The sequence below is a fragment of the Lithobates pipiens genome, unplaced genomic scaffold, assembly GCF_037356315.1.
Source record: "Lithobates pipiens isolate NorthernLeopardFrog02 unplaced genomic scaffold, aLitPip1_a1.2 Scaffold_22, whole genome shotgun sequence".
Taxonomy (NCBI): domain Eukaryota; kingdom Metazoa; phylum Chordata; class Amphibia; order Anura; family Ranidae; genus Lithobates; species Lithobates pipiens.
In genome coordinates this window covers 308,588,853-308,616,199 of record NW_027507784.1, presented here as the reverse complement: position 1 = coordinate 308,616,199, position 27,347 = coordinate 308,588,853, and the positions used below count along the sequence as shown (strand labels likewise).

Here is a 27,347-nt window from a genome sequence, read left to right as displayed (position 1 = left end):
GTATGGATTCCAAGGGGAACCCCCTACGCCGAAAAAACGGCGTGGGGGTCCCCCCCAGATCCACACCAGACCCTTATCCGAGCACGCTACCCGGCCGGCCAGGAAAGGGGGTGGGGACGAGCGGGCGGCCCCCCCCTCCTGAGCCGTACCAGGCCGCGTGCCCTCAACATGGGGGGGTGCCTTGGGGGAGGGGGGGCGTGCGGCCCCCCCACCCCAAAGCACCTTGTCCCCATGTCGATGAGGACAAGGGCCTCTTCCCGACAACCCTGGCCGTTGGTTGTCGGGGTCTGCGGGCGGGGGGCTTATCGGAATCCGGGAGCCCCCTTTAATAAGGGGGCCCCCGGATACCGGCCCCCCACCCTATGTGAATGAGTATGGGGTACAATGTACCCCTACCCATTCACCTGTGGAAAAAAAGTACAAAAAAAAAACACAACACAGGGAAAAAATATTTTATTGCACAGCTCCGGGGGTCTTCCGTCTTCGGGGGTCTTCTCGCCGGACTCCTCCGCTATCTTCTTGTAGCTCTTTTACTAGCGGAGGAGTCCGGCTTTCTTCCTCCCCGCCGCCGGCCTCTTCTCCCGACTTCGGGGGTCTTGTCCCCCTCTTCGGTTCTTCTGCCGGGCCACCGCGCCTTCTTATAGCTCTTTTACAGGCGGTGGCCCGGTCTTCTGTCGTCGCCGCCGCCGCCTTCCGTTCTTCTTCTTCTTCTTCTCCAGGAGATGTTGACACGACGCTCTCTCCGGCCGGAATGCCAGAGCCGCCCTGCGCTGCCACTTATATAGGGACAATGGGCGGTGTCACATGGGTTGATGTCACATGGGTTGGTCACATGGGTTGATGTCACATGGTGACCCCGCCCCCTTACCATGTGACATCAACCCATGTGACCAACCCATGTGACATCAACCCATGTGACACCGCCCCATTGTCCCTATATAAGTGGCAGCGCAGGGCGGCTCTGGCATTCCGGCCGGAGAGAGCGTCGTGTCAACATCTCCTGGAGAAGAAGAAGAAGAAGAAGAACGGAAGGCGGCGGCGACGACGACGACAGAAGACCGGGCCACCGCCTGTAAAAGAGCTATAAGAAGGCGCGGTGGCCCGGCAGAAGAACCGAAGAGGGGGACAAGACCCCCGAAGTCGGGAGAAGAGGCCGGCGGCGGGGAGGAAGAAAGCCGGACTCCTCCGCTAGTAAAAGAGCTACAAGAAGATAGCGGAGGAGTCCGGCGAGAAGACCCCCGAAGACGGAAGACCCCCGGAGCTGTGCAATAAAATATTTTTTCCCTGTGTTGTGTTTTTTTTTTGTACTTTTTTTCCACAGGTGAATGGGTAGGGGTACATTGTACCCCATACTCATTCACATAGGGTGGGGGGCCGGTATCCGGGGGCCCCCTTATTAAAGGGGGCTCCCGGATTCCGATAAGCCCCCCGCCCGCAGACCCCGACAACCAACGGCCAGGGTTGTCGGGAAGAGGCCCTTGTCCTCATCGACATGGGGACAAGGTGCTTTGGGGTGGGGGGGCCGCACGCCCCCCCTCCCCCAAGGCACCCCCCCATGTTGAGGGCACGCGGCCTGGTACGGCTCAGGAGGGAGTGGGGGGGGGGCGCCCGCTCGTCCCCATCCCCTTTCCTGGCCGGCCGGGTAGCGTGCTCGGATAAGGGTCTGGTGTGGATCTGGGGGGGACCCCCACGCCGTTTTTTCGGCGTAGGGGGTTCCCCTTGGAATCCATACCAGACCTAAGGGCCTGGTATGCTCTCGGAGGGGGAACCCACGCCAAATTTTTTTCAGAAATTTGCCGTGGAGTTCCCCCTTGAGCTCATTCTCTGCTTGGCCTCGGCAAAAGTCGCCTGGCCTGGGGCGACTTGTAAGTCGTCCCAAGTCGGGCTTGAAGTCATCACAAGTCGTTTTGAAGTCGTCCCAAGTCGCGCTGTGATCTTAACTCAAGTCGTGTCCAAGTTGCCTGACTCAAGTCGCCTACAAGTCGTGTTGCCCCTGTGTGAATGGGCTCTTAGCGATGGAGCCTTGTGTGGTGAGCATGCATACAGGCCATGGTGGTTGAGTGCATTACTTATTGTTTTCTTTGAAACAATTGCACCTGCTAATTCCAGGTCTTTCTGAAGCTCTCCAAAAGTTGTCCTTGACTCTTGTACAACTCATCTGATAATTCTTTTCACTCTGTCAGAAATCTTGCAGGAGCACCTGGTCATGGCCGGTTAATGGTGAAACTCTGTTCTTTCCACTTTCACATTATGGCCCCAACAATGCTCACTGGAACATTCAGAAGTTTAGAAATCCTTCTGTAACCAATGCCATCAGTATGTTTTGCAACAATAAGGTTGCAAAGGTCTTGAGAGATCTCTTTGCTTTTACCCATCATGAGATGTTTCTTGTGTGACACCTTGGTGATGAGACACCTTTTTATAAGAAATCAGTTGAGACTGAACCAGCTGATATTAATTTGCACTGACAAGGGGCAGGATTGCTTTCTAATTACTGACAGATTTCAGCTGATGTTTTGGCTTTCCAAGCCTTTATGCACCTCACTTTCTTCATGTGTTCTATACTTTGTTCCATTTTATTACAAATAACTTAATTTCTGAACTTGTTTTGGTTTCTGGGTATGTATGGAGTTTATGTGTTGTTATGCATAACAGCTGTAAAACATCCAAAGTGTTTTGTCCGTTCATCCTGAGGAAACGCATTGGCCGTTTTACAGCTGTTATACATGTTTTTGCAATAAATGATAACCATTAGGCCCCTTTCACACTGGGGTGGTGTGGGTATCGGCGGTAAAGCGCCACTATTTTTAGCGGCGCTTTACCGTCATTTTAGCGGCGTTATGCGGCCACTAGCGGGGCGGTTTTAAACCCCGCTAGCGGCCGAAAAAGGGTTAAAACCGCCCGCAAAGTGCCGCTTTGCCGGCGGTATAGCCGCGCTGCCCCATTGATTTCAATGGGTAGGAGCGGTGAATACACCACTCCTTCACCGCTCCAAAGATGCGGCTAGCAGGACTTTTATCACCGTCCTGCCAGTGCACTGTTCCAGTGTGAAAGCCCTCCGGCTTTCACACTGGAGTGAAAGGGGCCGTTTTTTTCAGACGCTACACAGGCGCCATTTTTAGCGCTGTAGCGCCTGAAAAATGCCTCAGTGTGAAAGGGGCCTTATTGGATGCCATTCCAAGTGCCAACTTCTCTCCTTGTGATTCGTGTTACCGGAACCTCTGGCAGCCTGTAGGTCTAAGAACTGGGCAGAGTGCTTACACGTCTGTATTCATTTGAAGTGCTCTGCAGTGTTTGAGGAGACAGGCACCAATTTCATATATGTATGGGGCCCCTATGTTATCTACTGGTGGCCCTATGCACGGTAGACCTTGTCCATCAATCCATGACTTTGTTGTGTCTTGCAGGAATATAGCGTGCCATTCATGGAGACGAGTGCCAAAAGTGGACTAAACGTGGACTTAGCATTCATGGCCATTGCAAAGTAAGTCTGTCTCTGCCTATCTCTTAAAGTTTAGAAATGTCTATGGAAGGAGATGATATAGATTTATTCCAGTTCATACAAACTATATTCTCTTGTACATGGACAAAACATGGGGTACTACTTTGTCATGCAACTTTTATGTCCAAAAGTCGTATGAAAGTCACACAAGTTTAAATGGGGTGTGAATGGGACAGGCCAGAACTTGATCTTTTGGTCAGTATAATTAAATCTGAATTCCAGGTATGTATTGCATAGTTACATTGGTCCGGCTTGGATGCACGCCTCATACTTGAAAGACCGCTATGAAAGCTGACCATTGCTGTAGTATTTGGCACTACAATAGTGATAACTGAGATCTGACAGGTCCTGTGCCAGGGGGCTTCATCTCTGCTTATTGACCAGCACTGATGCCATTAACAGAACGCCTTGTATTTTTGTGTTTTAAATGAATGAAAGGCATTCTCTGCCCAAGGTGGAGAGGAGAGACAGTGACATCATAATCTCCAACTCATGTCCAATCAGATAACACTTTGTATTCCCAGAAAATTTACAAAGAATTCTGTGAATGGCAGCAGTGCAGAGCAAGTGCCAACGTGTGGTCAGTGAACAGAGGGGATGTAGCTCAACCAAGACCGAGAAAATGACTGCCATCTCTGTAGTAGCCCTTCATGTATGACATACAGTGCATCCGAAAGGTATTCACAGCGCTTCACTTTTTCCACATTTTGTCATGTTACAGTCCTATTCCAAAATGGATTAAATTCATTATTTTTCTCAAGATTCTACATAAACTACCTCGTAATGACAATGTAAAAGAAGTTTTTTGAGATCTTTGCAAATTTATTAAAAATAAAAAACATAAGTATTTACAGCCTTTGCCATGACACTCGAAATTTACCTCAGGTGCATTGTTTGCATTCATCATCCTTGAGATGTTTCTACAACTTGATTGGAGTCCACCTGTGGTAAATTCAGTTGATTGGACATAATTTGGAAAGGCACACACCTGTCTATATAAGGTCCCCCAGTGAACAGTGCATGTCAGACCACAAATCAAGCCACGAAGTCCAAAGAATTGTCTGTAGACCTCCAAGACAGGGTTGCATCGAGCCACAGATCTGGGGAAGGGTACAGAAAAATGTCTGCAGCATTGAAGTTCCCAATAAGCACAGTGGCCACCAGCATCCATAAATGGAAGAAGTTTGGAACCACCAGGACTCTTCCTAGAGTGGGCCGCCCGGCCAAACTGAGCAATTGGGGGGAGAAGGGCTTTAGTCAGGGAGGTGACCAAGAACCCAATGGTCACTCTGACAGAGCTCCAGCATTTCTCCGTGGAGAGAGAACCTTCCAGAAAAACAACCATATCTGCAGTACTCCACCAATCAGGCCTGTATGGTAGAGTGGCCAGACGAAAGCCATGCCTCAGTAAAAGGCATGTGACAGCCGCCTGGAGTTTGCAAAAAAAAGCACCCGAAGGACTCCGACCATGAGAAACAAAATTCTCTTGTCTAATGAAACAAAGATTGAACTCTTTGGCCTGAATGACAAATGTCATATCTGGAGGAAACCAGGCACCACTCATCACCTGGCCAATACCATTCCTACAGTGAAGCATGGTGGTGGTAGGCAGTATCATGCTGTGGGGATGTTTTTCAGCAGCATGAACTGGGAGACTAGTCAGGATCGAAGGATCAATTCCACATCCAAAAATATTAATATTACTAGAAAAAAAAAAAAAGGTTGGACTTTACTACATATCAATGAGCACAACAAACGTATATAAAAAATATACATTTTTTTAATATATATTAATAACAAACAAAATAATTTAGTAAAAACAATCAACTTTGTTTACTGTGTGTATGGGCAGTTATAAAAAAAAAATAAAAAAATACAGTATCATACACACGTGTTCCTTCCGCATACAGTGTGCTTGTGTAGCAGTGGGGCGAGAGCCAGGAGAAACGGGAGCCCTGTACTGGGGGTGGGCCAGGAGGAGCGGGAGACCGAAGCATACTTTACAGTAGTAAAAGATAGTAATGTAAGGGGCAAATGTGTGCTGGACATAAAAGTGCTCAGATACTGGTGTGGGGACGCAGATGTGCGGAAAGGCTCTTGATGGGACACATGTGCAAGGAGGATACAGGTGTACCATTCAGTCCTACTGCTGGCAGCCTGTCAAATTCCATTCTGCTATTGTGGATTCATTTTTAAATGTATTTATTTTTTTCCAGCTAACAAACCTTTGTACAATATACGTGGCCCTCAAAGTAAGGCCCCTTTCACACTTGTTTGACCTGAAAGTCGCACAATTTTGATGCAACTTGAAGCCATGCCTGTGTAATCTTGATGTCTATGGAGCTCAAGGCGCATCAAAGTTGGACCAAAGTAGTGCAGGGACTACTTTGAAGTCACAGATATGAATGGTACTCATTGGAAATCATGGAGTATAGCTTGTCAGGCGACTTTGCAGTCCCAAGTTGCAGAAGTGTGAAAGGAGCCTAAAACGTTTGGCTCTAGAGCAATGGATGGTATTATCTTCATGCAGAAAGCAGCAAAAGACCAGTAGAAGCATTTCCAGCAGAGGCTTACATGGTACACAAAACCAAGTGAGAACATAAACCACTATTCAGGGATCAGATGGGAAGAGTACATTCATAGATCCCGTCAATTAGTGTCCAAACAGTGCTATTATTAACCTTTTTTTTTTTGGTTAATCAATATTTAACATATACAAATGTTATTTTTTTTTTCCCAACAGAGAGTTGAAACACAGGTCCATGAAGCTCCCCAATGAGCCCAAATTTAAACTCCATGACTACGTCAAGAAGGAAGTCAAAGGCTCGGGATGCTGCAAGTCCTGATCCTGCCACCTGGTTTTCTGTACAAAGACTTGATGATAACTTTCAGCCTCTCCACTAGGGGGGGGGTTACTCAAGAACCCACCCAGAACAGCCCCCTTTATTCTGTGGAAGAGCATTCTCTGTGCATGTCTGTGTTTGTATCTGTGAGGGTAGCAATCTGATGCGTTCAACAAAAGGACATCTAAACAACTAGACATATTCTGCACAGTTGGCCACTAAGCTGTACATAAAGGATGACATTTAGGTATGTTGCATATTTACTGTAAAAGACCAACCACATCTGAAACAAAGATCTGTTTTATATAAACCTAGAGTACACCTATAAACCTAGAGTACAGCCGCGCAGAGCTACAATTTATATGTACATATCTGACTGTTTAGGGGCATTGTGTTCAAAAACCTCAATGAATGTATTACATTTTGGTGGGATTGCCTCACAGAATGCACCGACGTGATAATTCAGGGACCAGAGCTGCACATGCTTGCAGGTTTTCTTGAGCAAGCCATCTTCACATCTGCTGAAGGTTTGGGTGTCCTTTTGTCCACACATGCATCTGCAGCTCCAGAACCCATCAAGAAGCTTCTGAGCTTTTTCTATATATTTTGCCGAGACAAGAAGCTCTGTGTGTAGGTGTTCCAATGCAAAACCATTTAGGTTGGATTCTGTTGTACTTGTTGCTTTAAAAGTAGAGGTAGCCTTTCTGTAAGCCACAGCATATTAATAAAGCACCTTGGCCTCTTTCCCAAAAGGTGCAGTATGAATTCAGACAATGGGGAACTGGCTGCCTCATTTACCAGTACAAGAATTTCAAAACAGTTCCAGGTCAACGTAAAACTTGAAGATTACAGCTTAACAGTTTGGAACCACCCAATGCAGAATGGAGACATTACGGCCCCATATGTATTACCTCAAAGACACGCAAGCTGCTTCTGTTGGCTTCCTAGTGGATGGCCATCAGTATTGATATTTATTAAAACCATTTGTATTCAGAATCCATATTAATGGCAAGTGTTACCCATTTCATTTACCAACTCGATGTCAATCTTTTCCTAACCACATCTCTCCATACACCATAAAAAGACAGATAATTCATGGCACTACCAAGAGGCATTTTTTTAATCTCACATTCTAGCTGGGGCACTTCATCTTTTACCTATAATGCTACTTTCACAGTGAGGCAGTGAGCTTGCAGGACAGAAAAAAAAAAAAAAAAAAGTCCTGCAAGCCACATCTTCGCATCGCTATAGGAGCAGTGTATTCCTACCACACCTCTTCCCATTGAAAACAATGGGGCAGTACCGCAAACTGCTTTTTAACCCTATTTCTGCCGCTAGCAGGGGTTAAAACTGCCCCGCTAGCAGCCGAACAGTGCTGCTAAAACAGTAAAGCGGTAGCCTCACATTACCGCCGGTGCCCGCCCAAGTGTGAAAGTAGCTTTAGGGCTAGTTTGCACTTGCTTCAAACACGCTTTGTTAAAGCTCTCATCACTAAAAATGGTTAACTTACAGTCCTGTTTACACTTTGCCTTTTGCTTTGTTAGTCGGTGGAACTTCAATGAGCCTTTGGTGGAGTTTCAACCAATCTTTGTCATCTATGGAGGCTTTGAAGCACCACTAAGGCTACATGTCAATTTTTGAAGGTTACGCAAAAGCAAGGTGTAAACAGGAGTGTAAGCTAACCATTTTATTTAGTGACAGAAGCTTTGACTGGAGTTCAGAGAGCTTTAACAAAGCATGTCCAAAGCCTTGGTTTGAAGCAAGTGCAAACTAGCAGTTAGTGTGTTGAAGCCAAAGCAAGTGTAAAATGAGCCCTAAGACTGTAGCTACATGGCATCAGGCCAGAGTAGGTAATTCTCTATTCCAGTGGTCATCAACCTTGCCCTCAGGGCCCACTAACAGGCCAGGTTTTATGTATTACCTTGGGGAGATGCAGACTAGAATACTGCAATCACTGAGCAGTAAATGATATCACCTGTGATGTATTTCAGTTATCTTGCAAACCTGGCCTGTTAGTGGGGCCTGAGGACAGGGTTGATAACCACTGCTGTATTCCACTGTACCCAACATAAAGGGCTTTATATAAACAGTGCTGCAGGTAGTTGCTACAGTAGATCTGCAGCCCACATTCCTGGCCTGTATGAAACTTTAAAATGCCAGGTTTCATGTCACTTTAAAAATAGTTTAGAACCCCAGGATTGCCAACAGTCATTTGCTTAGGTCCTCAACCAAAAGACTCATGTTCGAACTGATCACATGTGCAGCACCATGGCAGTTGCAGATCAAAACAGAAGCAGCTTCCTTGGCTGTAAAGTATAGGAGGGTTAAATTCCACTTTAAGGCCGTCAGCAGATCGGCCTCTACAAAACGCAGTGTCTAAAAATAAAGGGCAACTGAGCATGTGCAGAGCAGGGCAAGTTTATTACTGGATTTTAACCAGTGTAGAGCCTTATTTTTTAAACAGTTTACATAACTATAGCTGCAAAAAGGGGCCAGCCTGAAGTGATGTAGCAGGACTTCTTTTCTTACTTTAAATGTTGTCTAAAACAGCCTTTAAAACCAACATTTAATATTTTCCCACCAATAGCTTGTTATGCAAAAGAATGGATGAGGGACACCAGTTCTACATTGTCATCTCTCCTGAAGCACATCCATGTGAAGGCTTCTGGGGAAGTTGGTGTAATGGTTCTCAACAGGCCAGATTTTAAGTATTGCCTTAGATTTATTGCTGCAGACTAGAATACTGCAATCACTGAGCAGCAAATATCACCTTTGATGGATTTCAGTTATCTTGCAAACCTGGCCTGTTAGTGGGTCCTGAGGACAGGAGTTGAGAACCACTGCTGTAGGATATTGAAAGGACCCTAAAAAGCCAGGTACACACCATTAGGTTTTAGCTCTATCCCACGGGCCAAAAAACCAAACACGCCAGTTTGGTAAAGCGATCTCCCCCGCTGAGCTGTTGTGTTCTAACAGAGAGATGCGCGCGCGCCCCCCCCCCCCCCCAAACACTGGTCAGTGCTCTCTGCCAGTGGCAAATAGCACTAATCGGGATTCAGTCAGCTGCTGGTTTTCAGCATGCCAACAGAAGCTGCCCAAATGACTGGCTTCTGACAGACCAACATACCCAGGCTGAACGTCGGCTTTTTTTTTAAACAGCCAGTGTCCTGACATTTAGCCAGTGTGTACCTGGGTTAAACACACTGGCTACTTTCCCTCACCATATCAGTACTTTTTCCTGAATGAGCAAAGTTTCTAATCAATATAACCCACACCTTTCATCATTGCGTCTAATACAAGGCAGGCACATGCCGAGAACACAGGCACCGAATATCGGCTGAAATCAGTCATTACAGTAGAAACTCCCAGCTCATGTTTACAGCTGCCCATCCAACAGAAGCAGATCTCACTACAGACTCCTGTTGAATGAGCATTCATAAAAACCCAGCAGCCAATCAGCATCCTGTGGGCTGCATGTCAAATTCTTGCAGCAAAACTGAAAAATTTCCAGTGGTTATTCAAGACTACAATTTGGTGTCCAATGACCATAAACGGCTTCCCCAACCAAGCTTACAGAGACCTCCATTACTTCAAAGTAGCCCTGGTTTACATGACTGGGTTAAGTTTTAGGCCTCTTTCACACGGGTGGCTGTTCTGCCGTTAAACGCATGTTTTGTTATTTTGAAACTCCAAGGCTTCAGGCACAGCAATCACTTGCGGCTGTACATTGCGATTAGCAGAGCTTACATGCGGCTGCGCTTAGCTGTGGTGGAACATTCTTGCCATTTCTGATGTGCTTCCCGTTTCTTTCCTTGTTGCCGCTATCCACATGAGAAATAGTACACTGCAGTTACCTGCAAATAGCTGCGCTAAATTGCAGTCAAATGTAATGTTCTAATGGAACAAAACCCCATGTAACGAAACTGCCGCTAAATGCAGTGCGTCAATGCAGCCATAGAAAAGCATTGTGTGAGTTTAGGTGTAGTAGATAATGTTACCTGTCTGCAGCTAAAAGCTGAATTCTATCCACCCATGTGAAAAGGGCCTTACAATTGCAGCAAGATGAAATCAACTGCACAGGACTTTAGAGCAGACAAAGGGTCTGCTTCTATTAATTCTCCACTGTTTAATATTCTGTAGTGCTAGCAATTAAAAAATAGTAAGTGTTCACTGTATAATTTTGTAAAACATTTAAAAATAAAAAAAGGTATGCTTGTAATGCCAAAGTTGTTTATTGAAATGACCACAAACATTTTCTCAGCTGGCGCAGAGCTACATTGCCAACTTGTTCCATTGAACAACTACTGAACCAGTAAACCAGGTTCACCCATAACATGGCTGCCTTTGGAGTACCAAGGTGATGTTTAGCTGGTTAACTGTCCTTCGCTGTGTCGCTCTAGCTGCTGCGATCAGTTCCACAATTTTAGACTCCAATCAACTTCTGGGGAGAAGACAAAGAATTCAATTAACAGCTGTTTCAACACAAACAAAACATAGGCAACAGTTTTAGCAGATGCTAGAATTAAAAAGCAAGTCAATTCACCCCCCCCCCCCCCCAACATTGCAGCATGTACTCTAAACAATATATTGCACCTTTCCTGTTCCTTAGATGTGTTTTTTTGTGTGCGATTTACAATCACTTTAACACAAGTGTTAGACCTTGAAAGATTTGGTGGAACTAATGCACAGCAGATTTGCATTGAGTAACATGTGAATGCACAAAGCCAGCCTATACTATATTGAACTATGAGCCACCAGTTTTTTGGCAACCAATATATCGGCGCATCCCTATTGATCAGACAAGCTCAGCTGACGCAAACAAGCAGGTATGCACTTCACCTGGAGAAACATTAAAGCTGCGCTCCAAGTAAACCACTAAACACATGCAAGACAGCTATAAGTGTCCAAAAAGGACCTCTTCCATTACCATGTTGTCAACATTTTTGGCAATTGTATAACTGTCACCTATTGCACCCTGAACATGACCAGACATTGAAGAAGTAGTAGACATTCAGAAATTCTTGGGCTTCCTCTTACTATGTGTAAAGACTATTGACCAGGCCATATTTTGCAGAAAAGCTGACTGTATTTTAGTGCCAGAGCAGGGGAAAATAAAGTTAGTGTTTGAAAGGTTTCCTTTGACACAAAAATTACATCTACAAACATTTTTATATTTAAAGAGCCTCAGATAAAGCATATCAGCACCAAAGTGCTCAGATGAGGTGTCAGAAAGTTTAAAGTATCATCAGCGGCTCTCATTACAAAATCAATATAACATTTACAAGATAAAAACTATTACCTCTTTACAAATCACCACCAGCTTCAGGCCAACCTAAAAACAAAAAAAAAAAAGTCACATAAATTGAAACAGATTTTAAAAAGTAGAAAGAAAAATAGATTAAACCATAGCAGTCATTAGAATTTATGTGAGAAAATGCACTATTGGCTGCCACAGCCAACACTGGCTTTGGTTGTCATATACACAATGCCATACCAAAGCTTTGTCATTAGTCATACCTCTAATACAGTGTTAGCCTGAGGTGTCGGCTTCAATATACAATACTGGTCTCCATGTGCCATAAGTGGCCCCCAAAAAACAGCAGGATGCAGCAAGATTGGAAGTAAAAAAAGTGAATCGCTTAAAAGTGGTTGTAAACACTTACATGTACCCAATGAGGTGACTGCCCTTGGTGCGATACAGATGAAACCTTTTATATCAAGTTATACATGTCTCTGCAACCATTCAAAGTGTTGAACTATAAATCTTTTCAAAGTTGAGAAAAGGGGCGGAGAGCAGAAGTTACTCTGCAAAGCTCAGTGAGGAGAGCTCAAAGCTTATTGGAGGGAAGAGACAGCAGCTTTCAAACAGGAACAGAGCTGAGGCCGTCAACCAGCTGGGGGGGTCCCCTCCCCTTTTTTCTCTTGGTGTCAGGAAATAGAAGTGATTTGTGCTGATAGAGGAACAGAGCAGCAGACAGAAATTACACTTAGTGCTCTGGATTGAGACAAGTACACAAAGAGAAGGCTATGCTTCATTCTATTTCATGTCTGAGGTTTACAACCACTTTAAAGGGCTTAATGAGCAGGGCATAATGAGCTAGTATGCACCGCATACTAGCTCATTATGAAATACTTACCTTAGAACGAGGCCCCGACATCTGGCCCAATCCACGCCGAGGGAGCCGACATGCTCCCTCTGCGTTTCTTCCGGGTATCGCGGCTCCGGCGCTGCGAGTGGCCGGAGCCGCGATATAGTCACTTCCGCGCATGCGCACGGGAGACTTCATTCCGGCCGGTCGGCCACTGCCGGATTTTCAGGCCAAGAATGCCCTTGTGCGCATGCGCCGCTGCAGTCAGTGGCGCATACCGAGGGGAATATCTCCTAAACCGTACAGGTTTAGGAGATTTTTTTTTTTTCCCTACAGGTAAGCCTTATTATAGGCTTTCCTGTAGGTAAAAGTTAAAAATTTGAGTATACAACCACTTTAAAGCTATAGTCAAGGCGCGTTAAAAAAATAAAAGCAACCCATGTTCTACTCATCTGCTCTGCACAATGGTTTTGCACAGAACAGCCCAGATCCTCTTAGGTCCTCTGGTGGTGCTCTAGGCCCCTTCCTCCTGCCAAGTGCCCCCACAGCAAGCAACACCCGATCTGCAGCTCTGAGTGTCCACTTAAGTCTTTACAACCACTAACTAGGGCATAAGCTCCTTTGTCTAATGGTCTGTCTCAGCTTTGAAAAACAGTCCTATTTAGTAGAGCATATATCTGCTACAACAGCTAAACATACACAAGCTTATGTGTATGCTTAAAAAAATAAAATAAAAAAAAAGCAGACCGTCCGCCATGAGGATAAGAGCAGGGACAAGGCTTGGAGGACACTAGTCTGAAAACCAGTCCTCTTGAACATTTACAACCAGCATTAATGAAATCCCAAATGGACAGCAAGCCGACATGCCTGTAAGATTACACATTAACTGCAAGCTGAAGTAACTTCTACAGTAATTGCAACAAACCACCTAGCAGCTAATTTAAACACTTCCATACAGGGCATTTTCACCCCCTTCCTGCACAATCAATAAGGGTATATTGATTGGTTTGCGCAAAAGTTATAGAGTCTACAAAATGGGGGGGGGGGATACATTTTTTTTTTACTACTAATGACAGCGATCTGCGATTTTTATCGTGACTGACCCTTTTGACACCACTCACATTTATAAAGCGATCAGTGCTATTAAAAATGCACAGATTACTGTATAAATGTAACTGGCAGGGAAGGGGTTAACAGTAGGGGGCGCTGCAGGGGTTAAGTGTGTCCTAGGGAGTGAATCTGGGGGGGGGGGGGGGGGAAGGATGAGGGGAGGAGACCAGTGTTCCTCTGTACAAGCAACAGCCGATCAGTTCTCCTCTCCGACAGGATATGGATCTGTGCGTTTACACACACAGATCCATGTCCCGGCTGTTACTGGGCATCCGCAGGTGCCCGGCAGACATCAGTGCCGCCGGGCACGTGCATCGGGTCCCCAGCAATGCGTCAAGCATGCTCTCCACAATTCCCAGGAAGCAGAGGATGTCATGATTCCCACTCGGAGGGAGGAACAGTTCCTGTCGCAGTCATTTTACAATACGGTGGTAAGGTAGCGGTTAGTGTAAAAAGGTGGACACGATTGATCATTCCGTTTGCAGGTTAATTTTTTTTTGCAGTAATGTCAGACTAGTTCAAAATTTTCTACCACGGCTCCAGAACTTTGTACAAATAAAATAGCCACCAATAGCACGGCTTCCCTGGAGTTAATATTTAAACCATGAAAATGTAAGCCATGTCAACTGGAAGTGATTTGCAGATAACAGGCCAACTTTCTGTAGACCTTTGACAGAAAAAGTAACCTGCGCTTTTCAGGTGGCTATATAATCTATGGCAGGAGTATACGAACTGCAGATAGGGTTTATGTACATTCCCATAGCTCCCATCAGCTGTATAGACTTCAAGATAAGATTACAGCCTTTAGCTACTGTTGTGACACAGCGGCTGTACACATTTCACACTGAGGACTAACACCACACCTGCCAGCACTTCCATTAATGCTTGGGGGGCACTCCTAATCTCAGCTCATTACCTGTATAGAAGACACCTGGGAGCCAGAAATCTTGCCGATAGGGGATCAAATACTTATTTCACTCATTAAAATGCAATTCAATTTATAACTTTTGAAATTAGTTTTACTGGATATTTGTTAGTTATTCTGTCTAACGTAATCTAAACCTACCAATAAAATTATAGATCGATTACTCGTCATTTGGCAAACGTACAAAATCAGTAGGGGATCCAATACTTTTTTTTGCCCCACACCATGTCAAAAACCACTGAAGTGTGAATGGGGAACAGACAGCACAGGTAGCTAGAATGTCCCCAAAATAAAATGTCTCCAATAATAAATATCAGTGGTGGCTGCCATCATTAAGTTTTCTTGCATAGCAAGAGCACTTACTGTTATCTCGCATATTATTGCCAAATTTACCACCCCAACTCCTCCCACAGCTTTTACACTACATAGACCGTAATATACCGAAACGTGCAGATTGTTCCCGATTGGTGTGCTATTACTTTGTGGAATGTTTCACGAAATACCGTTTTTGCGGCAAAATTTGTCCCATAGGAATGAATGGCGAAAACTAGAGTGGGAGGTGACAAAAGCAGACAACCCCCATGATAAGCCAAAATATAATGACCAGCCAAAACATTATAACCCGCCCCCAGTTACTCTACCCACTCCAGTAGGTGGAGCTAAGAACACCATGCAATTTCCCCAGAAATTGTAGTTTTTCTATTTTAACCACTTGCTTACTGGGCACTTAAACCCCCCTCAGTCCCAGACCAATTTTCAGCTTTCAGCGCTGATGCACTTTGAATGACAATTGCGCGGGCATACAACACTGTACCCAAATGAAATTTTTATCATTTTTTTCCCCACAAATAGAGCTTTCTTTTGGTGGTATTTATTTACAGCTGGGAGTTTTATTTTTTGCTAAACAAAAAAAAAGATGCAAAAAAAAAAAAAAAAAAAATCATGTTTTAATAGTTTGTTATAAAATTTTGCAAACGGGTAATTTTTCTCCTTCATTGAAGTGCGCTGATTAGGCGGCACTGATGGCTGCATTGGTGGGCACTGATGGGCTGCACTGATAGGCATAGTTAAGGCGGCACCGATAAGATGGCACCGATGGGCACTGATAGGCATAGTTAAGGCGGCACCGATGGGCACTGATAGGCATAGTTAAGGCGGCACCGATGGGCACCACTGATGGGCACCGATAGGCACCACTGATGGGCACCGATAGGCACCACTGATGGGCACCGATAGGCACCACTGATGGGCACCGATAGGCACCACTGATGGGCACCGATAGGCACCACTGATGGGCACCGATAGGTACCACTGATGGGCACCGATAGGCGGCTCTGGGGTGCAGCACCTTTGAGGCACATTGTGGGCACTGTGGGTGGCACTTTTATTCAGGATGGCACTGGCAGGGGGCAGGTGGTCAGCTGTATTGCTGGCCGTGATCGGGACTGATGTCCCGATCACGGCCGCCGGTGATCGGCTTTTTTTTTCTCTCCTCGCGCTGTCAGCGCGAGGAGGAATAATAGCCGATTACCGGCTCCGTTCTATCACATGATCAGCTGTCATTGGCTGACAGCTGATCACGTGATAAGGGGTCGGGATCGACCCCTTACACGGATCGGTGATCAGGCGAGTCTCACGGACTCGCCGATCACAGAGCGCGCCCCTCAGGGCGCGCGCAGGCCGCTCGTACCCGGGACGACGTCAATAGACGTAGTCCCGGAAAAGTAGATCCGCGCTAATGCCGTCATTTGGCAATAGCGCGGATCCCAAGTGGTTAAACTATTCTCCTTTCCCAAGATTGTTAGAGAAAGGAAGTGAGGGGTAGTTATCCCACAAGGGACCCAGAGCGGTTCTAAATCCACTCTAGCCAAATAAGTGTTTGGACAAAGTCCCACTAGAAGTTCCGCATAGCTCTAAATATTTTGTGCAGACTGGGCAATTCTAGCTAGATAACTAACCAAGTATGTGCAGTAAAAACTCCAAAATTATGCGATTAAGACAGTTTAGATAACTACGGTCACTTACCATGCAGAGATGGTCTGCGAGAATGACACGTTTACACCAAATGTTTGCCCTGTAAGAGACTGTAAAAAATTAAAATTAAATAAAAGTCCTTTATACAACCGATTGGATGCTTAACATTTTTATTTGGCAGCTGCCTCAGCCCAATAAGAAAATCACGAAGCTGTTTGACAGTTTCATATGAGGTGTCAGAATTTAGGGTACATCATGGGCAATGCCAAAGTTAAGATACAGGGGAACTAAACTCACCCGATCATGGAGGGTCCTTGTACCGCCATGGAGAGGGTGCATAGTACAAAGTACCATGTCTCTGGTCAGACATGTTTTATCTGAAAAGCAAGCAATGAAAGTTTATCGGCTGAATGGTCAGGACAAAAAAAAAAAAAAAAAAAAAAACAGATTTACAATTGCCATGTTAAAGTAGAGATGAACATTTTTTTTTAATTCACAAGTAAAGGCAAACCATTAAATTCCCAGCTGAAGTATGCATGTGTGAACTGTCCTACATAACCTAGCACCAACACTCTTCCATCTACACATGGGTGGAGGAATCCTCCCTCACCAAGACATAGTATCCTGGTCGCAGTACCTGCCAATGTTGACTGATGGAGAATTTTACCAACATGTCCCTTCAGATTGCAAGATATATAGATATATAATCAGTGTATGGTCATTCATTTTGAAGAGACTTGGAACTTACAGAGGACCGTCTTTAGTCCTGGTGACTAAACAAAATTAGGGAACAGATTGGGGAAATTGATCAGTTTTATTTAGCTTTTGGTCTTCAACTGCTTTTTTCAAACAACGGAAAGCTAGTTACTAGAAGACTAGTGCAGAAATTGCACATTGCCTTTTTTTGGCCCCAATTATACCCCAAACAAGCTCCTATACTTTTTCTGGGCATTCAGCAACAGCACAATAATCTCTTACTCCAATAAGAATCATCAGTGGTGGCTGCCATCACTTGAACTACCATTTCTCTCCCAAGATTGCTACAGGGATATGAACTGAGGGGCAGTCATACCACCGGGGACCCAGACAGATTCTATATCCACTCTAGACAAACGTTTGGGGAAAGTTACACTAGAAGTTGAGAAGCTTTTTAAAAAGACTGCATTTTGAAATGACCCAAGTCATAAACCCCCCCCCAAACAAAATACTGCAGTCATCCCACCAGTTTACATCCTTTAATGCCAAGGTTCCCAGCAGGGCTTGATGCTAAACAGTAACTAGCCAAGTATATGCAATAAAACCAAAAATGAAGTGATTACAATTCAACACTTACCACAGTCTTTGCCATACAGAGATGTTTATGAAACAGATGCTGAATTTACACTACAGTCTTCCAGATCTCACCACGCAGAGATGTTTATGAGATTGACGAGTTTACATCAAATATTGTTGCCCTGCAAGATAAAACAAGCCATTTATACAACCCATTACTAGACTGCCACAATGGGATGCTCAACATTTTTATTTGGCAGCTGCCTCAGCCCAATAAGAAAATCATGAAGCTGCTTGACAGTTTCATATGAGGTGTCAGAATTTAGGGTACATCATGGGCAACACCAAAGATAAGATACAGGGGAACTAAACTCACCTGATCATGGGGGGGGGGGGGTCCTTGTAATGCAACAGGGGGTGCATAGTACAGAGAATCAGGGCTCTGGTCAGGCAGACTATCTGAAAAGCAATGAAAAAAAAAAAAAATTGAGTGAATGGTTAGAACAAAAACACAAATAAATAAATTCAGAAGTAAATGCAAACCATTCAATTCACAGCGTATGCATGCACTGTCCTACAGAACCTAGAACCAACAGACTCTGCCATCCACACATGTGGTTGGAGGAATCCTCCCCCATCAAGACATTGTCGCAGTACCTGCTAATGTTAACCAATGGATGAGGACTAAAAATTTTGAGGCTAAAGAAGAGCGCAACTAGCCAATTGTGTGCAGTAAAACCAAAAATGAAGCGATTAAGAATTTAGATAACTGCTACAGTCACAAACACTTACCATGGTCTTCCAGATAGTGCCACGTAGAGATGGTTTATGAGACCAATGTTGCATTTACACTACAGTCATCCAGATCGCACCATGCAGAGATTTGTCTATGAGATTTATGTGTTCACGCCAAATATTTTTGCCCTGCAAGATAAAACGAGCCATTTACACAAACCATGACTAGACCACCACAATGTGATGCTTAATTTTATTTGGCAGCTGCCTCAGCCCAATAAGAAAATCATGAAGCTGTTTGACAGTTTCATATGAGGTGTCAGAATTTAGGGTACATCATGGGCAACACCAAAGATACAGGGGAACTAAACTCACCTGATCATGGAGGGTCCTTGTAATCCAACAGAGGGTGCATAGTACAAAGTATCGGGGCTCTGGTCAGACATGTTTTATCTGGGAAAAAAAAAAAAAGCAATGAAAAAAGTTAATCGACTGAATGGTTAGAACAAAAAGCCATATTTACAAATGTCATGCTAAAGTAGAGTTGTGACCATTGTTGCTTCAATGCAGAAGTAAATGAAAACCATTAAATTCACAGCTGATGTATACATGTATGCATGGACTGTCCTACAGAACCTAGCACCAACAGATTCTTCCATCAACACGTAGTTGGAGGAATCCTCCCCCACCAAGACATTGTATCCTGGCCACAGTACCTGCCTATGTTGACTGATGGAGCATGCAATCAGTGTATGGTCATTATTTTTTAAGGTACTTGGAACTTGCACAGGACTGTCTTTACTCTGGTGACTGAACAGAAAGAAGGTGAAGCAAAGGGACGAGGTGTAAGTACAGCTGGGGAAAGGGGCATCAAGTCAAACTTGCTGCTTTGGGTATTTCAATTCATTCTACACATCTGCTTTTCAGCCAAGCGACATTCCACCATCTCCACAAATTTCCTATGAGGTCTACAAGATATTGGGCAAGCTCCTCATTGAATGTTAACCTGGCAAGAGGTAACTGCAGGAGTTAACCCAGCAATAGTTTGGTAGAAGTTCAAACAAACATTCTTAGTTTTCAACTAGTGACAAGAAAATTTGAAGGTGCAGGGTACCAGTGTTTCTCGACTCCAGTCCTCAAGGTGCCCCAACAGGTCATGTTTTCATAATTTCCCCTCGAATGAAAAAGCTGTAGTAATTACCAAGGCAGTGAAACTGATCAAATCACCTGAAAACATGACCTGCTGGGGCGCCTTGAGGACTGGAGTTGAGAAACTGATATATACACACACACACACATGATCCACCACTTCTGGTTAGGGGGCGTGCATGCTGTGCAATCACACTGGGAGCAGCTCTGCTCGACTCCACATCTAACGAAAGAGGCCAGTTCCTGCTGTATTACTACAAGGGATGTTTACATTCCTTGCGATAGAAATAAAAAGTGATCTCTTTTTGGGGGACAAAAAAAAAAAAAAAAAAAAAAAACTTTAAAGTGCCCCCAGTGTCCTCAAAAGGAGTAGTGAACACAGACATAGGTCGTGCACATGTGACCTATCTCCCCTATTGTAGAGAGTAGATCTAGCACTAGACCTCCAACTCTAAACAGGTAACCTGTATATTTTTAGAGGATCACCAATAAGGATTTTCAAGTACAGTCGTTTGGCGCCATTCCATGAGCAATTTTTAAGTATAACACGATCAGTATCCATTTACTCGGCAGAACAACTTTCATAAGACAAAAATTGTGGAATAATTTGTGCTTCTTTTAATTCATTAAAGTGTATTTATAAAAAAAATAATAAAAACACTGTGCAAAAACAGTGTCACAAAAAATTGCAATGACCACCATTTTATTCTCTAGGATCTCCGCTAGTGGGGTTCTAAGTTTTCAAGCAGAAAAAACTTTAAATGTCAAAACCTGATGGGTTTTGCTTCCTATTTTATCCCCTGCAAAGTAAAGTATAATGGGCTAGTATGCGAAGCATACTAGCCCATTACATGCCACTTACCTGCAAACAAAGCCCACATCCACCTTCACCCCCTGTTCCTTCCGGGGCCATGGACTCTGGCTGACTGGCCCGGAGCCAAGTGATGTCACTTGCGAGTGAAGAAACGGCACAGAGGTCCATTTCTTCACAGCGCATGCGCCGACATCGGTGCACTACACGACACGCATTTAGGAGATAGTTCCACTACCTACAGGCAAGCCTTATTCTAGGATTTCTTATAGGTAAAAGTGACCTATAAATCTGGGGTTTACAACCACTTTAAATCAATTGTATACCACTGGACACATTTTGTTCTTTCTACAAGGTAAAGTCATAATGTGCTAGTAGGCATCGCCGCAATGTCAGCGCTGCAGGGGCTTCCATTTTCACCCATCTTCTGGGTTTGCAAGCTCTGACAACATCACTCCCGCAGGGGAGCCACCATTCACGGCACAGGGCTCAAGGAATGGCATTGTTGGCCGCTCCTTCAGAGCGCACACGCTAGTGATGTATCCGGCTGAACGTACACTAAATATCTCCTAAACCGTGCACATTTATGAGATATTTACACTACCTATATTATAGGTAAGCCTTATGGGCTTACCTATAGGCAAAGCTCAGCAGAGGGGATGTTTACTTCCTCTCAGTGGTTAAAGTAACGTGGTGCCGTATGCCAAAAAAATGGCCTGGTCATAAAGCGGGAGGTAGTGCTCAATGTGGCCCCACATGCATTTTCTGCAAACGTGCCACATTTGCAGCCAAACTGCATTGGACCATGTGGTTTGGTCCCGCATGAACTGATGTAGTCCTTGCACCATTTCCAATATATTATGCAGCCCATAAAATACATGGGAGCGCACAGGAACCTGCACAACGCAGCGAGCCGGTGCTCTGTCGAAGTGCCCACTTATCGAATAGTGCCCACACATGTGCTGGACGGAGGAGTGGCACTTCAGCTGATTTGCCGATCAGCTGGAGTGACGTGACCAGGGTGCAAGCGCAGGAGGCTTCTCTCAATAGGAGATACCATTTCACAGCCACAGTTAAAACCTATAAACAGCGGGGGGGGGGGGGGGGGGGAGATCGTATGTCTCACATTGAGCCTCGCTGTTGCGGGGCGGCTTTACAGTGTGCTGATGTTCCGGTTCTGTGTTGCAGGGCGGGTTTGAGGTGTTGAGCGGCCGGTTTTTCCTGTGTGAAAGGACAGGTTGCAACAGACAAAACCAGCTCTCCAACACAGCCTCTAGCCGCCCTCCAGCAGCAGTGATGCACAGAGATCTATGGTCTCCCCCACTATTTGTATAGGTTTAAATTGTGCCTGTGAAATGGTATCTCCCATCGAGATATACCTCCTATGATGTGCGTATGCGCCCTGGTTACGTCAACCCAGCTGATCGGCAAATCAGCGGCTGCGCACGGAGCATGAGCTGTACATCCCGGGCACCATTCGATAGAACACCACATGCATTTGTAAACACAGAAAAAAACCTACAAAGAAAGATGAAAGTACTCTAATGAGCTTAGGTTATACCATTGCAGCGCCTTGATGTGCATAAAGTACGGCATGTGGCATGGCTCCACACTGGGGTGCAAGGCAAACACATTACGGCCCTTTCACACCAAACGCATTATGAACCACATAGACAACCCAAAATCAATGCAATCCTATGGGCATAGTTCACAAATGTGCATTCCCACACACACACACACACACACCTCTTTCAGCATCATTTCTGCACCAAAAGTGCATGAAAGTAGGTCCTACGTTACCAATTACATAGTTCACACCAGTGCAGTCAGTTTCAGGGAAAAAAAAAAGTAGAACATGCGGCATTCTTCCTGGACTTTACTGGAATGTGGTAAAATACATCACAATTGCACCGGAATGCATCAAAGAGGCACCAGAACAGAGTACGGGGGGGGGGAACCATCTGGAATGCATGCAGAAATGCACCAGAACACATTAAGTGCTAGTTCACATCAGACGCAGTTCCATGCGCTTTATTCCTGCACTAATAACGCATGCACAGTGGTTTCCATGTATTCCAATGGCTCTAGTTCACACCGTGCAGAAACTGAACGGAGACCGCATGGTGTGAACTAGAGCCATTGGAGTACATGGAAAACGCTGTGCATGCATTTTTAGTGCAGGAAAAAAAAATGCGAACAGAACTGCGTCTGGTGTGAACTAGCACTAAAACACATCTGGAACGCGTTTTTGTGGTGTGAATCGGCCCTTAGGGCCAGTCCACACCAGACGCAGTTCCGTGCGCTTTTTTTGTGCACAGCGGTTCCCATGTACTCCAATGGCTCTAGTTCACACAGTGCAGTCAGTTTCTGGTGCAGAAAAAAACGGAACTGCATCTGATGTGAACTGGTCCTAAAATATGAAAGCAAAGCCCAAAGGTGTAGAAAAACGCATTCAAGCGCACAAACCTATATAAACATGCAGTAAAAAAAAAAAAAACGCAGCTGTGTGCACTTTGTGGCGGGAACGGACCCCAGACATAAACGTGACGTGCAAATGCAATTTAGAAAGCAGAGACGGATCTATAGGAGTGTGCGGAGTAAGGCATGCGAACACACAGAGCTGGGAGTGATTCCTCAGCGCACTATCTGATCACTGGGCCCATAAACCGCCATTATCATTTACCTGCTGATATCCTCACACCCCGCTCCACCCACAGAAAGACCGGCCACGCTGCCGCTGCTAACTATATAGCCACCCGAATACCGCTTCCCTATTGGACCTCTGAGTCACATGCCACGAACGCAGCCAATGGGCGCTCTTTCTCTCGCCCTCTCAGGCAAAAAGCTTGCTCTGGAACGGGCATTGCCTCCCTCGATGGACTCCGCCAGCGGCTAGAGGGCGCTCTGAGACGCACGGATTAGCGAGGAGGAGGAATGTGGGCGGCGGTAGCGCGCTTCCCACAATGCCTTGCGCGGTGGGAATTCCCGGAATGTGGCTGTGAGGAGGGGGAGGGGCCAGTCAGCTGCTGTGAGGAGAGGGGGGTGGGGGGAAAGCCGGAAAACATGGCGGCGGACTGGTGAGTGTATCATGGAGGGAAACGGGGGAGGATAAAAGCCGTCCGAGGGCGGGCAGTCTCACTTCGGTGGCTGCAGCGGGGGACAGGCCTGTGGCCCGTGTCAGGGTGCTGGGGACAGACATACAGATGGGGGGGTTTGCTTGTAAAGAGGAACTCCTCACCCGGGACACACATTAATGATCAGCTGGGGGCTGACGTGCAGCTAATAGGAGTGCTGGGATCTGTCTGTATACTATCTCCCCTCCCCCCTCCTCAGAGGTGAGGGGCTGATGTGGGGTCTCTCTGTCTGGATAGGAGGGGCTGATATCAGCCTAATAATAAGCCTCACCTACAGAGATGATGTCCCATATGGCAGATCTCTGGGCCTTACCTGTGACGGCTGCATTCATTTTCTTTATTGCAGGCTTTTCTTTTTATCTTTCTTCATTTATTTCACCCGCTGATCCTGCCAGCAACACACTTCCTGTCCTGGAAGGTCGCACTTCCTGTCCTAGGGGGACAACGCTGGCTGTTGTGGGGGAGCAGCGTTGTCACCCCACTACTCTGAATTGCACTATAAACTCCCCCCCTCCTCTATGATATGGGGGAGGGGGGGATTTGTAGTTTACACACAGAAAACATTCAGTGTTTGTTCACACCACAAATTCCGCTCTCTGGACGTGTTTCTGCATTCGCATTTTTAACCACTCACTGACCAGCTGCTGTTGGCTCGTTCCCGCCAATCGCTGTAGCTGTACGTCAGTCCGTTTTACAGCTATAACAGTCGCGCCGCAGGGAAGCCGCTATGTCCACCGGCCACCCGCGATCGCTCCACAGAGAGACAGAACGGGGATCTGTTAATGTAAACAAACAGATCCGCGCTCAGAGTGCGGAGGAGAGAGATCGTCTGTTCCGAGTGATCACTAAGACCTCTTTTCACACCGGGGCGTTTTTCAGGCGCTTTAGCGTTAAAAAAAAAAAAAAAAAAAAAAAGCACCTGTAAAGCGCTTGAAAGAAGCCTCATCTGCAGTCCCAATGTGAAAGTCCAAGTGCTTTAAGAGCCCTTTCACAATGTCAGCGCCCGAAAAACACTCGTAAAGCTTAAACTAGCAGCGCTTTACCAGCGTTTTTTGAGTGCTATTGGGGGTGCTTTTAACCCCTGCTAGTGGCCAAATAAAGGGTTAAAAGCGCCCACAAAACGCTGCTGCCAGTAGCGCTTTTCAGGCGTATTACAGGCGCTTCCCATTGATTTCAATGGGAAGGGGCGCTTTAGGAGCCATGTATTCACCGCTCCAAAAGCGCTGCAAAGAAGCCGCTTGCAGGTCTTTTTGTGACGCCCTGCCAGCGCAGTGCCTCAGTGTGAAAGCACTCAGGCTTTCACATTGGGATTGCAGTTGCGGCTTCTTTCAAGCGCTTTACATTCACTTTTTTTTAACGCTAAAACGCCTGAAAAACACCCCAGTGTGAAAGGGGTCTAAGACCTCTTTTCACACTGGAGGCGTTTTTCAAGCGCTTTAGTACTAAAAATAGCACCTGAAAAAAGCCTCAGCTGCAAACCCAGTGCGAAAGACTGAGCGCCTTCACACTTGGGCGATCTGCGCGGGCAGGGCATAACAAAAAGTCCTGCCAGCAGATTCTTTGCAGCAGTGGATACACTGCCCCTCCACCACTCCTGCCCATTGAAATCAATGGGCAAAACGGCCAGCAAAGCGCTGCTGCAGCTGCGTTTTGCAGGCAGATTTAACCCTTTTTCAGCCGCTAGTGTGGGTTAAAACCGCCCGCTAGCGGCCCGAATAGCGCCGCTTTACCCTCGTTTTAGAAAAATAGCGGGGCTTTACTGCCGACGCCTTCACTATGCAAGGGCTCTTGAGATGAGCTCAGCCGCATTCGCCCATACACAGATTCAGAAATGTCTCGATGCCTGTGAATAGCGCTGCTGAGTGCCAGCTTCCTGGCGGGCACATGGACGGGCGAACGCGGCTGAGCTCATCCTTAGTGATCAGGCATAAGGATGAGCTCCAAGGTCTTTGCAAAGCCCACGTGCAGAGCCTGCCAGGAAGTTGGCGTTGCGCTAATCACAGGCAGTGAGACATTTCCCAATCTCTGCAGCTGCACGTGGGGATAATGTATCACTGCCTGTGATTAGCGCAGCGCCGTGCCATTTTCCTGGCGGGCTCTGCATGTGGGGTGTGCAAAGACCCCCCAGAGCGCATCCTTAATCAGGAACAGATGATCTCTCTCTCGACTCCCAGTCAGTCCCCTCCCCCCCCACAGTAAGAAACACCTCCCTAGGGAACACGTTTAACCCCCTCCCCTGCCAGTGACATTTATACAGTAATCGGTGCATTTTTAAAGCACTGATCGCTGTATAAATCTCAATGGTCCCATCTGTCCATCGCAATGTCACAGTACCGCTTAAAAAAAAAAGGCTGATCACCGCCATTACTAGTGAAAAAAATAATGAATAATAAAAATGCCATAAATCTATCCCCTATTTTGTAGACACTATAACGTTTGTGCAAACCAATTACTATACAGTTATTGCGATGGCCTGGTCATTAAGGGGGTAAATCTTCCATGGTTAAAGCTTTATTTCCCCAGTTTTTTTTTTTTCTTCGTCTCAAATCATGACATGCATTTAGCTGCATTCCAGATGCCTTCCATACAAAAAAAAAACGCAGCATGTTCCAGTTTTGTTGCAGGTGTTTTGTCGAGAAGTGCCCCCCATGGAATTGTGCCCACGCAGGATGGAGCCGCACTTCAGCTGTTTTACAAATCAGCTGGAGTGACGTGACCAGGGCACATGTGCACATCGTATGAGGTATCCCTCGATGGCAGATACCATTTCACGGTCACAATTGAAACCTGTGCAAACAGCGGGGGGAGATCGTAGTTCTCACATTGTGCCTCACTGTTGCAGGGCAGCTTTACAGAGTGCTGATGTTCCGGTTCTTTCTGTGTTGCAGGGCGGGTTTGCTGTGTTGAACGGCCGGTTTTGCCTGTGTAAAAGGACAGGTTGCATCACAGACAAAACCAGCTCTTCAACACAAACACTATCCACCCTCCAGCAGCAGCGACGCACAATGTGAGAACTACGGTCTCCCCCGCTGTTTGTATAGGTTTAAATTGTGCCTGTGAAAATGGTATCTCCCATCAAGAGATTCCTCCTATGATGTGCGCCCTGGTTATGTCAGCCCAGCTAATTGGCAAATCAGCCGTTGTGCTGTTGCGTACAGCGCATGCGCAGTACATCCTGGGCACTGTTCAATGGGGTGCACTTTGACAGAACACCGGCAACTGAAAATTGCTGCTCTGGTGTGAATTAGGGCCATTGGAATCCATGGAAAACACCATCCATGCAATTTGTGTGAACCAGCCCTATAAAAGTGTTATAATGTGGTTGTATTTGGGATTTAAAGCAGAGCTCCACCCCAAAAGGGATAGCTCTGCTTGTCCCCCCCCCCCCCCCCCCCACATTTGGTACCCTGTTTTGACTAGTACCCACTCCCACTTCCTGTTGAGTTGCCGTCGTGAACTCAGCTGGAGGTTCAGCCTTCGCCGCAGCTGGCCCATTGAGAAAGCACTGTGCGATTCATGCATGCGCAGTAGAAAACCGACTGTAAAGCCACAAAGGCTTCACTGACGGTTTCCCTTACCCAAGATGGCAGCGCCTGGACAGGTAAGTGTCCTAATAGTAAAAGTCAGCAGTTACAGTATTTGTAGCTGCTGACTTTTTGTTTTTTGTTAGGGGGGGGGGGGGGGCGGAGCGCCTCTTAAAGTGAAAATTAGATGTCAGCAACAGCAAAAACGGTAGATGCTGACTTTTAATAAACACACACTCGCCTATCCCACAATGCAGCCCCATTCTCACCCCAGCCGTT

General features: G+C 46.0%; 2 protein-coding genes, 1 long non-coding RNA gene and 4 other non-coding genes across 8 annotated transcripts in view; 2 read left to right on the top strand and 5 right to left on the bottom strand.

Annotated features, from left to right (window-relative positions):
• The window catches only part of RAB26 (RAB26, member RAS oncogene family), a 382,574-nt gene extending 372,010 nt beyond the window's left edge, over window positions 1-10,564 (top strand). Inside the window, exons 8-9 of the mRNA XM_077449361.1 lie at window positions 3,408-3,484; window positions 6,246-10,564. Of these exons, the coding sequence (XP_077305487.1) occupies window positions 3,408-3,484; window positions 6,246-6,348 (180 nt within the window). The 3' untranslated portion in view covers window positions 6,349-10,564. The remainder of the gene's footprint in view (window positions 1-3,407; window positions 3,485-6,245) is intronic.
• Window positions 10,559-23,197, bottom strand: LOC143924860 (uncharacterized). 2 transcript variants are annotated; one of them, XR_013261918.1, is made up of 9 exons: window positions 23,094-23,197; window positions 18,826-18,903; window positions 18,508-18,639; window positions 18,092-18,174; window positions 17,777-17,897; window positions 16,741-16,820; window positions 16,495-16,553; window positions 11,645-11,677; window positions 10,559-10,786 (listed from the first exon to the last, which is right to left on the bottom strand). It is a non-coding gene; the product is annotated as an uncharacterized LOC143924860 (long non-coding RNA). The 2 variants fall into 2 exon arrangements; XR_013261917.1 differs by having other exon boundaries at window positions 16,495-16,543; window positions 23,094-23,196.
• LOC143925847 (small nucleolar RNA SNORD60) lies at window positions 11,525-11,599 on the bottom strand. Its single transcript, XR_013262068.1, has one exon. It is a non-coding gene; the product is annotated as a small nucleolar RNA SNORD60 (small nucleolar RNA).
• Window positions 16,625-16,705, bottom strand: LOC143925848 (small nucleolar RNA SNORD60). The gene has a single exon (XR_013262069.1). It is a non-coding gene; the product is annotated as a small nucleolar RNA SNORD60 (small nucleolar RNA).
• On the bottom strand, window positions 17,976-18,056 carry LOC143925849 (small nucleolar RNA SNORD60). The gene has a single exon (XR_013262070.1). It is a non-coding gene; the product is annotated as a small nucleolar RNA SNORD60 (small nucleolar RNA).
• LOC143925846 (small nucleolar RNA SNORD60) lies at window positions 18,715-18,795 on the bottom strand. The gene has a single exon (XR_013262067.1). It is a non-coding gene; the product is annotated as a small nucleolar RNA SNORD60 (small nucleolar RNA).
• Window positions 23,198-23,456: 259 nt separating the features above from the next.
• The window catches only part of TRAF7 (TNF receptor associated factor 7), a 74,395-nt gene continuing 70,504 nt past the window's right edge, over window positions 23,457-27,347 (top strand). Inside the window, exon 1 of the mRNA XM_077449359.1 lies at window positions 23,457-23,487. The gene's annotated coding sequence lies outside the window, so the exon portion shown is untranslated. The remainder of the gene's footprint in view (window positions 23,488-27,347) is intronic.